The sequence below is a fragment of the Saprolegnia diclina genome (genome assembly GCF_000281045.1).
Source record: "Saprolegnia diclina VS20 unplaced genomic scaffold supercont1.44, whole genome shotgun sequence".
Taxonomy (NCBI): Eukaryota; Oomycota; class Saprolegniomycetes; order Saprolegniales; family Saprolegniaceae; genus Saprolegnia; species Saprolegnia diclina.
This window is the reverse complement of record NW_008246111.1, coordinates 195,489-207,418: the sequence shown is the minus strand read 5'-3', so window position 1 is coordinate 207,418 and position 11,930 is coordinate 195,489. Positions and strand designations below refer to the sequence as shown.

General features: G+C 57.0%; 6 protein-coding genes across 6 annotated transcripts; 1 reads left to right on the top strand and 5 right to left on the bottom strand.

Annotated features, from left to right (window-relative positions):
* Positions 1 to 1,524, top strand: SDRG_11809 (hypothetical protein). The gene has a single exon (XM_008617864.1). It carries the CDS (start codon positions 24 to 26, stop codon positions 1,437 to 1,439), a length of 1,416 nt encoding a protein of 471 aa, XP_008616086.1. The 5' UTR covers positions 1 to 23; the 3' UTR covers positions 1,440 to 1,524.
* Positions 1,525 to 2,238: 714 nt separating this feature from the next.
* On the bottom strand, positions 2,239 to 3,314 carry SDRG_11808 (hypothetical protein). Its single transcript, XM_008617863.1, has one exon. It carries the CDS (start codon positions 3,303 to 3,305, stop codon positions 2,472 to 2,474), a length of 834 nt encoding a protein of 277 aa, XP_008616085.1. The 5' UTR covers positions 3,306 to 3,314; the 3' UTR covers positions 2,239 to 2,471.
* Positions 3,315 to 3,965: 651 nt separating this feature from the next.
* On the bottom strand, positions 3,966 to 4,923 carry SDRG_11807 (40S ribosomal protein S5). The gene is made up of 3 exons (XM_008617862.1): positions 4,818 to 4,923; positions 4,558 to 4,705; positions 3,966 to 4,506 (listed from the first exon to the last, which is right to left on the bottom strand). Exons 1-3 carry the CDS (start codon positions 4,856 to 4,858, stop codon positions 4,108 to 4,110), a joined length of 588 nt encoding a protein of 195 aa, XP_008616084.1. The 5' UTR covers positions 4,859 to 4,923; the 3' UTR covers positions 3,966 to 4,107.
* A 1,257-nt stretch (positions 4,924 to 6,180) lies between these two features.
* On the bottom strand, positions 6,181 to 7,035 carry SDRG_11806 (hypothetical protein). Its single transcript, XM_008617861.1, has one exon. The coding sequence runs from the start codon at positions 6,936 to 6,938 to the stop codon at positions 6,231 to 6,233; it is 708 nt and encodes a 235-aa protein (XP_008616083.1). The 5' UTR covers positions 6,939 to 7,035; the 3' UTR covers positions 6,181 to 6,230.
* Positions 7,036 to 9,157: 2,122 nt separating this feature from the next.
* SDRG_11805 (hypothetical protein) lies at positions 9,158 to 9,856 on the bottom strand. The gene has a single exon (XM_008617860.1). It carries the CDS (start codon positions 9,805 to 9,807, stop codon positions 9,238 to 9,240), a length of 570 nt encoding a protein of 189 aa, XP_008616082.1. The 5' UTR covers positions 9,808 to 9,856; the 3' UTR covers positions 9,158 to 9,237.
* Positions 9,857 to 10,550: 694 nt separating this feature from the next.
* SDRG_11804 (hypothetical protein) lies at positions 10,551 to 11,081 on the bottom strand (the record flags this gene model as incomplete). Its single annotated transcript, XM_008617859.1, has 1 exon — positions 10,551 to 11,081. The coding sequence occupies one exon, from the start codon at positions 11,079 to 11,081 to the stop codon at positions 10,551 to 10,553; it is 531 nt and encodes a 176-aa protein (XP_008616081.1).
* Between the last annotated feature and the right edge of the window lie 849 nt (positions 11,082 to 11,930).

Sequence of the window (11,930 nt, the reverse complement as noted above, 5' to 3'; positions counted from 1 at the left end):
GCTACAAGAACGTCGTCTACTTTATGGAGTGGGGTATCTACGGCCGCAACTTCCACCTCTACGACCTTGACTGGTCGCGCATCACGCACATCAACTACGCCTTTGGCAAGCCCGCGACCGATGGTACGGTTGGCATCTACGACTCGTGGGCCGCCACCGACAAGCGGTACCCGACCGACTCGTGGAGCGACACGGGCAACAACGTGTACGGGTCGTTCGGCCAAGGCTTCAAGCTCAAGAAGCAGTTCCCGAACACCAAGTTTGGTCTCTCGATCGGCGGCTGGACGTTGAGCGACCAGTTTAGCGGCATCGCGAGCACCGAGGCCGGTCGGTCGACGTTCGCCAAGAGCTCGGTCAAGATGATGCTGGACCTCGGCCTCGACTTTATCGACATTGACTGGGAGTACCCTGTCGAGGGCGGGAACGACTCGCCGCCCGTGCCGCACCGTCCGGATGACATGCAAAACTTTGTGGCGCTGCTGACGGCGATCCGGACCGAGCTCGCCAAGCTGCCGTTCAAGGCCGAGCTGAGCGTCGCGTCGCCGGCCGGTCCGGCCAACTACCGCCACTGGGACTTCAAGGCGGTCTGCGAGCAGCTCGACTTTATCAACATCATGACGTACGACCTGGCGGGCAGCTGGAGCACGTACACGGACCACCAAGCCAACTTGTTTGAGGACCCCAACCACCCGCCGGGCGCCAAGTACTCGGCCCACGGCGCGATCCAGGACTACATCAAGGGCGGGTGCCCGAGCAACAAGATCGTCATGGGCATTCCGGCCTACGGTCGGTCGTTCGAAGGCTCGTCGGGTCTCTACGGCAACTTTACACCGCCGACGGCCGGCTCGTGGGTCTCGGGGAATGACGGCAAGGGGGTGTGGGACTACAAGGCACTGCCGCAGCCCGGCGCGACCGAGTTCTACGACGAAAAGCTCGGCGCCGCGTACAGCTACGACGCCAACCGCAAGGTCTTTACGTCGTACGAGTCGCCGACGAGCCTCGCGGCCAAGCTCGACTACATCAAAAAGTACAACCTCGGCGGCACCATGTTTTGGTCGGGCGACGCCGACGCCAAGGCTGGCACGCCGCGGTCGCTCATCACGCAAGTGTACAACACGCTCGGGAAGGACAACATGGCGTTCTCGCCCAACAACATCAAGTACCCGACGTCCAAGTACGACAACATTCGCAACGGATCGACACCGGCGCCGACGAGCGCGAGTCCCGTGACGACCAACCCGACGCCGGTGACAACCAACCCGACGCCGGTGACAACCAACCCGACGCCCGTGACGACGGCTCCGGCACCCACGACGGCGTCGCCGAGCGACAAGTGCGAAGGCAACCGCAACGTGTGCTTCTGGCCGCTCACGCACCAAGTGGTCAACTACGGCAAGGAGGACTGCGTCAAGTTCTCGTCGTTTGTATGGTGCCCGTAAGCGCGTCAGGTGCCGAGCTTGCATGTACAGTCAGTCGTCGTCTGCTGTCGAATAATGCGTTTGAATCCATCACTATGAGTTGTGACGTGTATTTCTTTTTTGTGGAAAATTTGGTGAACTACATAAAGGGAAGGGACGTCTGGGATTTGACTCGGGCGTCAAAGGAAAAGTCGTGTGGCGGTAGACGGAAACAGTAAAGGATAGGTGAATAGATAGACCCCACGGGGGATTAATTGTCTGTTTGTCCCGTCCCCCTGTACATATGAACCCTTGGTGGCACAGTGGTTGCACAGCGGTGACATCTGTTTGGTCGTTTCTGTCCTTTGACATTGCCGCTGGTCGAGTTTGCGCCAACGCCCAACTTTGGCGACGACGAAGCGATGGCGCTCATCGAGTCGTTGCCATCGATCCACCATGGTGAGCACGGCGACAACAATGACAAGTAAAAGACGACCCACCACGGCGGCGCGCAGAGTTCGCAGCTCAACGACCAAACGACGGACGAAAAGCCGCCGACACATAACTTATTTGAGCGCACGTCGACAAGCAGAGCGGGCATGGTCGGGGGGCACCATGTGCTTGTCGTGGATGATCTTGAGTTTGAGACCCAACGAAGTGTTTGTATTCAAATACCCGACAAATGTACTGCGCTACAAGTACACTGCAAGAACATGGACATCAAGGTACATCTCTCGCTGAGCTGCTGCATGTCTTTCCATGAAGATGACTTTGAGTTTGAGCACTTGGGCCAAGGCTGCAACCCCAACTGCCGCATCGACGAGTACAGCGCCCATGCGTCATAGATATCAACTTGATAGTTCTATGGACAACACAACATGGCGCTTGTATATCTATATGTACACGAAGCACGAGAAGGTTGAGACGATGCGGCAGCATCGACTTGACAGCCCTGCTGGTACCGACACGTGAGGATAGTAGTTGCGCCTGAACAAAGCGAAATGGATGTTATTTTGATGACAGCAAAATGGAGCGGTGGCATGAGCGCAGAGTCGGGACCAAGACGAGACGAGGTCACTCGGTATCATGGATCGAAGCAGCGTCCAAGATCGGTTGCAAAGTGAAAGACACCTCGGCGGGAAAGCGCCCGGGAAGGGCCGTGTTGTTCGGCAGCGCCAAGAGCCGACGACCATCCAGCACGATGCGCGTAGCGGCCGTGATCGGAGTCGGAGGCACGAGGTCTGGGGCAGGCCCCTCCAGCTCGTCGTTGGTGATTGCGAAAAGCTTGTACTCGCGGACGCTCATGTCCGGCGAGACGATGACGCAGAGCACGTAGCGAATGCCCGGAAAGGCGCAGTATCGCGCGACCTTGACATCCATGCTTCGCCAGCCTTGGGAGACGCCGACCTCCACCTTGAACGTATGGAATTCGTTCCAGCGGAGGTGGGCCGGCTTGATGGCGCCGATGTGGCTTGCTGGACCACAGCAGCAGTCGGGCTCGAGCTTGGGCAGTCCGCCGATCGCACGCCGGCTGGACTTGTTGATGTGGGTTTCATGGTACAGGCGGAGGACTCGAGCGTTTGTCCCCGTGGCCTCCGGGCTCGTCGCCACCAGCATCGCCTCGCTGATGCCAGCGACAATGTCGCCGTGAAGACCACCGCCCATTTCGATGAGATATATCGCATTGTTTCGATACTCCAAAAAGCGCGGGTTCACCCGTTGGTCCGCGGACTCGACGTAGCTGTCCCAGTCGGCCTCAGTCGCCGAGCAGACCTCAAAGCCGTCGTTGCCGATGACGTCGAGGGCAGCCTGCGCGGCTGGCCAGTCCAGAGTTTCGATTGCTTGGTTGATGCGCTTCACAGGGTCGGCGCCCGTCGTTGCCTTCGTCGAGCACGCTCCGGCGACCATATTGGCAACTGCCCAACTTTGGTCTCAAAATCCGGATAGCGAATGATCTTTCTGTGTGCCATCTCATTGGCTGTTTTTATCCGGATTTTGTGGTCAAAAAGGTGGTATCCGATTGGCCAAAATGGAATCCATGGATAGGCTGACGGGGTTTGGATTGGCGGCAATATATTTGGGTGCATCCAGACAAAAGCAGCTTCGGGACATCGCTTGTTGAGCAAATCACTCAAACGCAAGCGTCGCCGGACCTCTATATGGTCAGTACCCTCTGGTTTGACCAGTCGCCATGAGCTGTCGCCATGCGCAAGAACCTCGCGTGGTCCGACAAGGTATTCCTCTGACCGCGATGGCAACGCCAACAACGGAATGCTCCAACACTTGTTCAGCTCTCACAAGGCGTATGCAGCAGCTATGAGGGCCAACGCGTCCCAACGCACAAAGATCAGAGTACACCAACAGCTCGAGAGTCGAGGTGCGACGGTAGGTAAACTCAATCACCACCAGACTCGAGCGATGAGGACAAGTCCAAGTGATAGACATGGTAGGAAGCGTGCTAGTCGAGACCTATTGTTGTTCGTCGGTGCGCAGACAATCATGGCATTACACATGACAAGATGTAATCGACTAGACTCGACCAACAGCCTCCACGCCCAAACTGAAGCATGACGACGACAAGTGGAACACACACACACGATGGCATTCGTTGCATGAGCTTTCATTTCCTAGTAGTAGCTCGCGACGGCTTCTGTTACCAGAGGCCAAAGCGGCCACGCCACAGCCACGCCCAAGAGCGTATTGAGTCCATTTACCGGTTGGCCTTGGCGACGCGCTCGACTTCGTCCTTCTTCTTGATCGCGTACGAGTTGGACGAGCCCTTGGCGGCGTTGATCAACTCATCGGCCAAGCATTCGGCGATGGTCTTGACGTTGCGGAACGAGGCTTCGCGGGCGCCCGTGGTCAACAAGTAGAGGGCCTGGTTGACGCGGCGGAAGGGCGAAACATCGACACCCTGGCGACGGACGACACCGGCCGAACCGACGCGCGTCGAGTCTTCACGGGGACCGGCGTTGATGACAGCGTCGACGACGACCTGCAACGGGTTCTGGTCCGTGAGGAGGTGGATGATCTCCAGAGTGTGGCGGATGATGCGGTTCGCCATGAGCTTCTTGCCGCTGTTGCGACCGTGGCGCATGAGCGAGTTGGCCTATACGTCGAGTCCGTCAATTTCGCACGGCTAGGAACCCAAATCGCATACCAAGCGCTCGACGATCGGGCACTGGGCCTTGCGGAAGCGCTTCTTCTGGTAGCGCTGCGCAGTGTGCGGCAGGAACGTGGCGGCCTTGCCCGACACGGCAACGTAGTCGATCAGAGCGACGTCGTTGACCTTGATGTCATCGTAGGTCCTGCACAACTCATGAGCCACTGCTCGGATTCGCATGGCGACTGCGGTGGCCCATCGGCCGCGATCGCGACCGACGGCCATGCACCTCGCCAGGATCAACCATGCACACGTACCACTTGTTAAAGAGCTTGACTTCGGCAGCGGTCTCGGCCATTTTTTTACTTTGGGAAATGAAAAAGTAACTCTGCCCCTAGGCCAAATGAGTGGTGTCAAGCTATAGGAACCAATTATCCCGGGGGATACCGTATCCGGACGCATCCGGAAAATCGGCTGGTTGGTTGGTGCGGATGGATGTGCTTCTAACAAGACTTTGAGCCTCGTTAACAGAACATATACAATTTCCAAGTGCAACGACGCGAACCAGAGACAATAAAATAAACTTGCCACCCGACGAATAATAATACGACCGCCACGCTGCCGACGCCGGCGCCATGGCCGACCGACCGCCACCCTCGTGCGGCCGACGCCAATGTGTACCTACCCGAGCGATGAACCATGTGTAGCCGCATGCATGCCCGCAGCGTGGACGCGGCCACAGGTCCAGCCGACGGCGAGCCTCCTTCCGCGCTGTGGACCCTGAATCATCCTGAGCCCAGCGTTCGTTGCCATGGCGCCGCCGTAGCCGACGCGATCGATGTGAGTTGCGAGTGTTGCCGCGTCGATGTGGTTGAATATGCAGCGTTATTGGGCGGTATGGCGCGGCGCGAGGTGGTGGCGTCCGTGCAGCGACGGCCAGCGCATGCAGGGAGGCACGCCAGCCCGAACTGCGATCGATGGCAACCAGCGTAGACGCAGACAAGCATACCGGTGAAAGGCGACGCCTGGCCACAGCGCGCCTCTTGTGATGACGCTGTATGATGGCGTGCATGTCATGGTCCATCTCCGAAACGATTTTGCTTGTGCAGTCGAGATTGTTGTGGCAATATTCGGACGGTCGAAATGACTCTGGTCGTGGACATTGGACACATCTGAGTGGCACGACACGCTCAAACTAAGATCGTAGTGCCATCGTGGACGGACCACCACCACGCCAGCACGCCGGCGCCGCTTGTCGACAACATCACGTTTGAAATGGATTCACCCTAGTTGGCATACAGTGACAAAATGCAGTTTGGAGAGCAGAGCAGCCCACGCTACGTTACCGCTGCAGTCATCCAAGACGCGCAAAGCTCGACACTGTTCTGGGCATGAATGGCATACACAAATAAGCCATGCACCATGGACTGCAACATGCACGACCGCACATGCGTAGGCTCACGAACCCCTTCTTACACGTGACACTTGGTTGTAGTTGTTGCGCGAGTCCTGGAACGGACGCTGCAGCCGCCTTGCTGAGAGAATGGCTGCGGCCTACAGTCTTCATGGCGCCGCAGCCGACCAGTGCTTATAGGCTCTGCCTCCGTGTACCACATGCGTGTGAGAGCAGCGTCCGACCGCAGAGACGCGTGAAAGCCATCTACTATGTCACACTAGACCGGCAACGATAAGCTAAATAAGATGCCATTTGGGTTAGTGGAGATGGCGAACTAAATCGTGAGCGAGTACTCGTCACACTGGAGCACGGGAAGGTCCGAGAGGGACTCGGAGGTGAGTAGCACAATGGGCAGCGGCAACGTGCTGGGCGAAAATTGAAACTGCATAGTGTTGGTCGTCCAGTCCTCGGACTCAGACGACGATCGCTCATCTTCGAGGACGGGACAGAGCGACCGCGACGTCATGGTCGTAAGCAAGAACGTTCGCCGCGGCTGGTCGTAATGGCTCGGGCGCGGCAGCGGAATAAACTTGTTCGAGTCCAGGAGAAGGTTGGTGCGTCGCTTGCGCTGGACATAAATATTGAGCAGCGCGACGCAGAGCACGACGAGGAGGCCCACAATGATGCCCACGAGCGCGTACGTCTCCGAGCCGGCGTTGAACCCGCTGCTGCTGTGCTCGGCGCCTTGTGCATACGTCTTGCTGCCACTCGTGTCCCTTGTCGACGGCGCCATGATGGCCACGGCGCGCGTCGCATTGGCGGTCGCATTCGAAGTCGCCGACTCGACAGGCGTACCGAGGACTGCAACCGTGCACAATGTGGTCTGCCTCGGGCAGTGCCCGTCCTGCTGCCGCGCTGCGCACCCGCCGGCACCGTCGAGGCACGGCGTAGCCGGCGTCCAGCAGCGCCGCTCTTCGCAGCTGCCGCCATGGGCTACCGCGACGATCGCAGCGGCCATGGATGTGGCCAGCCGCAAGCGCATGCTCCGGTCAGAGACGAAATGCGCACTTCAAGTGCATGGACGAGCGGGCCCGCGCAGGTTACTGCGTCGCCCGACACAGTTCCAAACGCGTTCTATGGACACGGCTGTTTCCGCCTTGTGGCCGCCAAGTGCGCGAACCTGATGTGCGTTGAAGGAAATGCGGCGCGTTCATTGGCTACATCGTGCGGCCTCGGCGACTGCATACGGTAGGTGCGGAAGTAGAGAGCCTTGACACGTGCAAGCATCTGGCTGTCCAGACAAAAGATATCAAACTAGTGCAAAGACTCGCGACGCGAGTACGTACTACGAACGACAAATGACGAAGCGCCTTGAAGTGCCGTAGAAACTTGTGCCGTTTCGACACGAACTTGACGTGCGCGAGCTTGAAGTCGTCCATATGGCGGTGCCGACGTGGCAGGACCACAAGGCGTGTCATTGGGTCAAGATTTGCATGCAGAAATGTCATTTCGCCATTTGGATGAGCGCGCTCATACACGGTGCTCGTTCACCCATGCGTCCGTGCTAGACAGGCCATTAAGTAGCGTGCCAGTAAAGTTATCATGTCTTTTCACCGCCGACTCATTTTTGCGTCCGGCGAGATGCTGCAAGGGAAGAGTGGCGACTGCCAATCACAGCAAATTCGAAGCCTGCCCACGCACCTTCATCATGTGACGGCCGCTTCGGCAGCATTGCTTACAAATTCCGGCATCTCCACTCTAGTCACTGCGCTGCCTCCACCGCTTAATGTTCTTGCATACTGAAAGACCTGAGAGGTTCACAGAGCGCCACCAGCTGCCTACCCCTCATCAGATCGTGCTAGAAACGTTTCTACCTCTACTACCGCTGCCAAGTTGAAGCAGTCGACGGCTTCAGCAACCGACACCGCATCAACTAGGACGTACTTGCGTCTCTTGCACGACGGAATTCCGCGACGTAGAGGTGGTGGACGAGGTGGCGGCCGAGTAGCCAACGCATCAAGTACGGTAGGTTGTCTTTGCAACCAAACGATTTCATCCAGCGTACAATGAGGCGCCGTAAGGCATTTATTCTTGGAGTCTCGCAAACGATTCATAATCTGTTTTAACAGAATCTTCGCACACGTGGAAAGCTTCCGGGAACGTGGCAGGACCTCGTGGCAGCAGGGATGAAGCCGATGCAATTGGCTATAATGTAAAAGTATCGACTTGTTCATTGGCTGATTCTCGATGATGGAAATCACCCAATCCATTCGTTGTATAGCCTCCCACCTAGCATCTCAGGATGACGATCTCGCAGGCATGACCCTCAGCCAATACTGGTACGAGACGAAGATGACTTGCACACATAAGCACATTCGACAGCGTCGTGAGCTACCAGCCTGACATCTGTGCTAACAACCGCACGGTATGAAATGCCCTTGGCGCAACGCCATTGCCATTCTAGGAGCTCATACTGGGTCACGTTTCTGTGGTCGAGTGGCGGCGTGCATAGTATGTATTCTTCTCTACGCATTGACAACTCTGCCGCCATCGTCGTGGCGCGATCGAATCTGGCACCTTCCACATGTCCTACGAAGGCACGCTTGATGGTCGTGGCCCTCCTGCGCCGCGACGCCCACAACAATCAATCTGACTCCGCCGACAGTCAGTGTTCATACTAGACGTACTCTCCCTTGTGTCTTTTAGGCCGTGGTCCATTCGATGCACTTGCTCGTTGCAGCCACAGAATGTACATTGTTGTTGTTGTTGAAGAGGGTCGTCTATTAAAATAGATACGTAAATCTACGCTGAATAAAATTGTCGGACTTTCTTCGTTGTGTAGGCGCTGGTGTTGATCTTGATCTAGGCCGGCGGAGGCAGGAACGCGATCCGCGGGACAAGGTGCTGGCGCGGCAAGAATGTACAATTTGTTTAGTCGATTGATCCCCTGTCAAGTGGTGCTCGGCCACGTGATGCCATAATTGCTACTAACTTTGTAGTAGTAGCGATGCACGGGTTGTGCGCGACAACGACGATTGCCTATATGCAGGTGTTTTGCACTGTCTTCGTTGTTGAAAAGACTTTGCATAGCGACTAGCAATCTTCTTCTACATTCGCTCACCGGGCGGTGGCCGCGCCTCTTGCTCTTCTGTCGTCGCCCAAGGGCATTTGCGGCCGCGTGTGAGACCCACGCCGACAAGCTCTGTCAATTCCTTCCAGGCGTCGCGATCGGCGGCAAAACTATGCAGGGTGCAAGGTCCTCGAGAGACTGCGACTGGAGTCGCGGTGCCGGCCGATCGACAAGACAATGACGACAAGGCTAAAATAATTTAAGAAATGAACTAAACAACTACGCTTGACTCGGACGGGGTAGTACTAAACGACAAGGCGTCGACGTGCGTGCCATTCGACGTCCAAAAGCTGGCGTCAATCGTCACAACAAGGTCGTGCGCGATCGAGCGAATGCCAAAGCGCTTGTCCAAGCTGTTGGCGAGCGTGCAATTCTCAAATGGCATTGCGTCGCCGTGCTTGCGCGCCATGGCCGCGCCCATCGTCGACGCATTGAGGTAGACGTAGACCGTCGGATTACGAAAAATGGGCCGCGCCTGCACGTACAGCAGTACAAAGCAGCGCTGTTTGGGGATGCGGAGGGCCATGGAGCGAATGGTGTCGCGCTCGCGGAGCCGGACGTGCTGCTGCTGCAAAAGCGGGCTCGGGTCGCAAAAATCATAGGTGTCGGCGGACGCGTCGGCGTGGGCCATGCTCAGCGCAAAGCAGGACGATGCTGGCGACGACTCGAGCACGATCGTGTCGGGCGTAAACTGGGCGGCGTACAAGCCAATGATCGAGCCAAAGATGAGGACGGTGAAGCCGACTTGGACCAGGAAGATCCGGCACCAGGACGGCGCCATGAGTGCACTTTGAAAACTGACGACGATGCACCTATCGCCTGGATGAGGGTGCAAGTCGAGATCCAGCTGCCAGCTTGTCTGATCGCCCCAGCTGCCAATCGAGTGATACACTCAACATGTAAATATACAGGGTATGCGTAGAAGGAGGTTTTATACTACACAAAATCGTTTAATGAGATTTCTCCGAATATCAGATATGACAGGCATACAAATAGAAGAGATTTTGAAGGTTGACTCAGCCCTCTACCGTCGACGTCACTGGATCAGAGCCGCTTACCCCGGCGTCGTCCAGGGTTCCACGTCGCCCGTTCTAGCCTCGGCAGGGCTACTGGCAGGCGGTTCACTGTACGAAGAAAGTTTGTGTGCCAACGTACTGGTACTGTGCAACGAGGACCACCTGAGAATGCCATCGACAGAGCAAGTGAGCTGGACAACTGAACGCTTTTCGCACCCAATTGAAATCGGAATCTTGATTTGACTATGCCCACGTCACCGCTCCTTGAGGAAGCGAACGCGATCCTACCACCCTCGCACAGTACGTTGCTGGTCATCTTTAGAGCTTGCCACCAATCCGCATTCTTGTATAGATGACGTGGAGACACCAGCGACCAAGCGCCACAAGAATTTGGACGACACTACGAAGCATGGAGCCAACACCTCGAACGGTCGAGTCACGTCTGCATAGATACCAGTTGAGGATACACAAATTCGTTAGCGGTTTATGTTCTACCGCTGGCACAGCACTATCGACTTGGCGTCGCGAGTGGCGTCGGGAGGATCGTGAGGCCGTTCATGGATCCATTGTTAAGGTACATGCGATCGATCAAGATGGTCATGTTGGCTTCAAATGCAATGCCCGCCCCGGCCGTGGCCGTAATGTTGCATTTCGTCCAAGTACTTGGCGCAAGGACGTCACGAACCTTGGCGCTATCGAGGTGGAAGGCGCGCGTCGGGCCAAACACTTTGGAGAGAAGCGTGAGCGAGCCAAAGCACACATTGGAGGGAAGGTCGAGGCGCAGCCAGAGAAGGTTGGCTTTCTTCTTGGCGAGCAGCGTGAACGGGTGCTGAACATACGACGACGACGGGGCGCAGAAACGAACTTGCTGCAGGTCGCTGGACGATGCAATCACCAGCGCAAAGCAGGACGCGGTACTTGCTGTCGTTTGCAAAAGGATTTGGTCGGGCTCGGTCATGGCGTCCGCCACAAGGACGCTCAGCACGATCACAAGCACCATGGCGAGGAAGCAGCCGCCCTCGCGTTCGTCATGACGCATATTGCACGATAAACGTAGCGACGGGTGAAGAGCACGGCGCGAGGTAGTATCCCACACCCCAAGGATGTGCCAAGCACGAGTCGATCCCACGGACCACGCTAGCGCATCCTGAAGCCGCGACCACATCCTTTGGCACCGCTTGATGTGGCATCGTGTGTCCTACGCTGCTCTCGCGGACGTCAGGTGATAAGGAGGGCAACAAGCCTGACAAGAGTCTCGTCGGCCATGTCCCATAGTACAATTTTATACCTGGCGGTACCAGTGCCTGAACCGCTAGACGGAAGTAAGTCGACAAGAACCACACCTTCTTGACTGCATGTAGACACAACGACGGCCAGTCTGCATGCGGTCACGGCCCCCTTGGATGAAGTCTTGCCAACAACACTCTCGGGCTACCTCTACTCCAAAGGCGGCCTCCAACATGCACCGAGCTACCTCTGGCCCGTGCTCCGCGCCTGCGTCTGGTTCAACGTCCGCAACGATCTCGCGCCGACCTGCCAAGTCCATGGACGATTGCCGTCAAGGCGGCGCGTGTCGCTCAAATGCACTTGCACCACAGTTTCGTTCAAAATCCCGGGCAGATGGCTCTACGTCGCCTTCTCCGGCTCCTCGCTCAACACGCCAGCACCTTGTCCCGCGGATCGCGCTCCTGCCTCCGCCGGCCTAGATCAAGATCAACACCAGCGCCTACACTACGAAGAAAGTCCGACAATTTCATTTAGCGCAGATTTACGTATCGATTTTAATAGACGACGCACTGCAACAACTTGAAAGACGCGACGACCAGTTTGACTCTGACTGACGTTCTTGGCTGCGCCGCCGCTCCCCGAGTGTTTGACCCGTCCGAGC

What these genes read in the sequence shown, in the direction of transcription:
- SDRG_11808 (XM_008617863.1), bottom strand. Translation starts at nt 3,305, where the DNA reads ATGGTCGCCGGAGCGTGCTCGACGAAGGCAACGACGGGCGCCGACCCT.
- SDRG_11807 (XM_008617862.1), bottom strand. Translation starts at nt 4,858, where the DNA reads ATGGCCGAGACCGCTGCCGAAGTCAAGCTCTTTAACAAGTG. An exon ending in GTCAAGCTCTTTAACAAGTG is followed by an intron (nt 4,706 to 4,817) that starts GTACGTGTGCAT and finishes TGAGTTGTGCAG; the next exon opens with GACCTACGATGACATCAAGG. An exon ending in GCCCGATCGTCGAGCGCTTG is followed by an intron (nt 4,507 to 4,557) that starts GTATGCGATTTG and finishes CTCGACGTATAG; the next exon opens with GCCAACTCGCTCATGCGCCA.
- SDRG_11809 (XM_008617864.1), top strand. Translation starts at nt 24, where the DNA reads ATGGAGTGGGGTATCTACGGCCGCAACTTCCACCTCTACGACCTTGAC.
- SDRG_11806 (XM_008617861.1), bottom strand. Translation starts at nt 6,938, where the DNA reads ATGCGCTTGCGGCTGGCCACATCCATGGCCGCTGCGATCGTCGCGGTA.
- SDRG_11805 (XM_008617860.1), bottom strand. Translation starts at nt 9,807, where the DNA reads ATGGCGCCGTCCTGGTGCCGGATCTTCCTGGTCCAAGTCGGCTTCACC.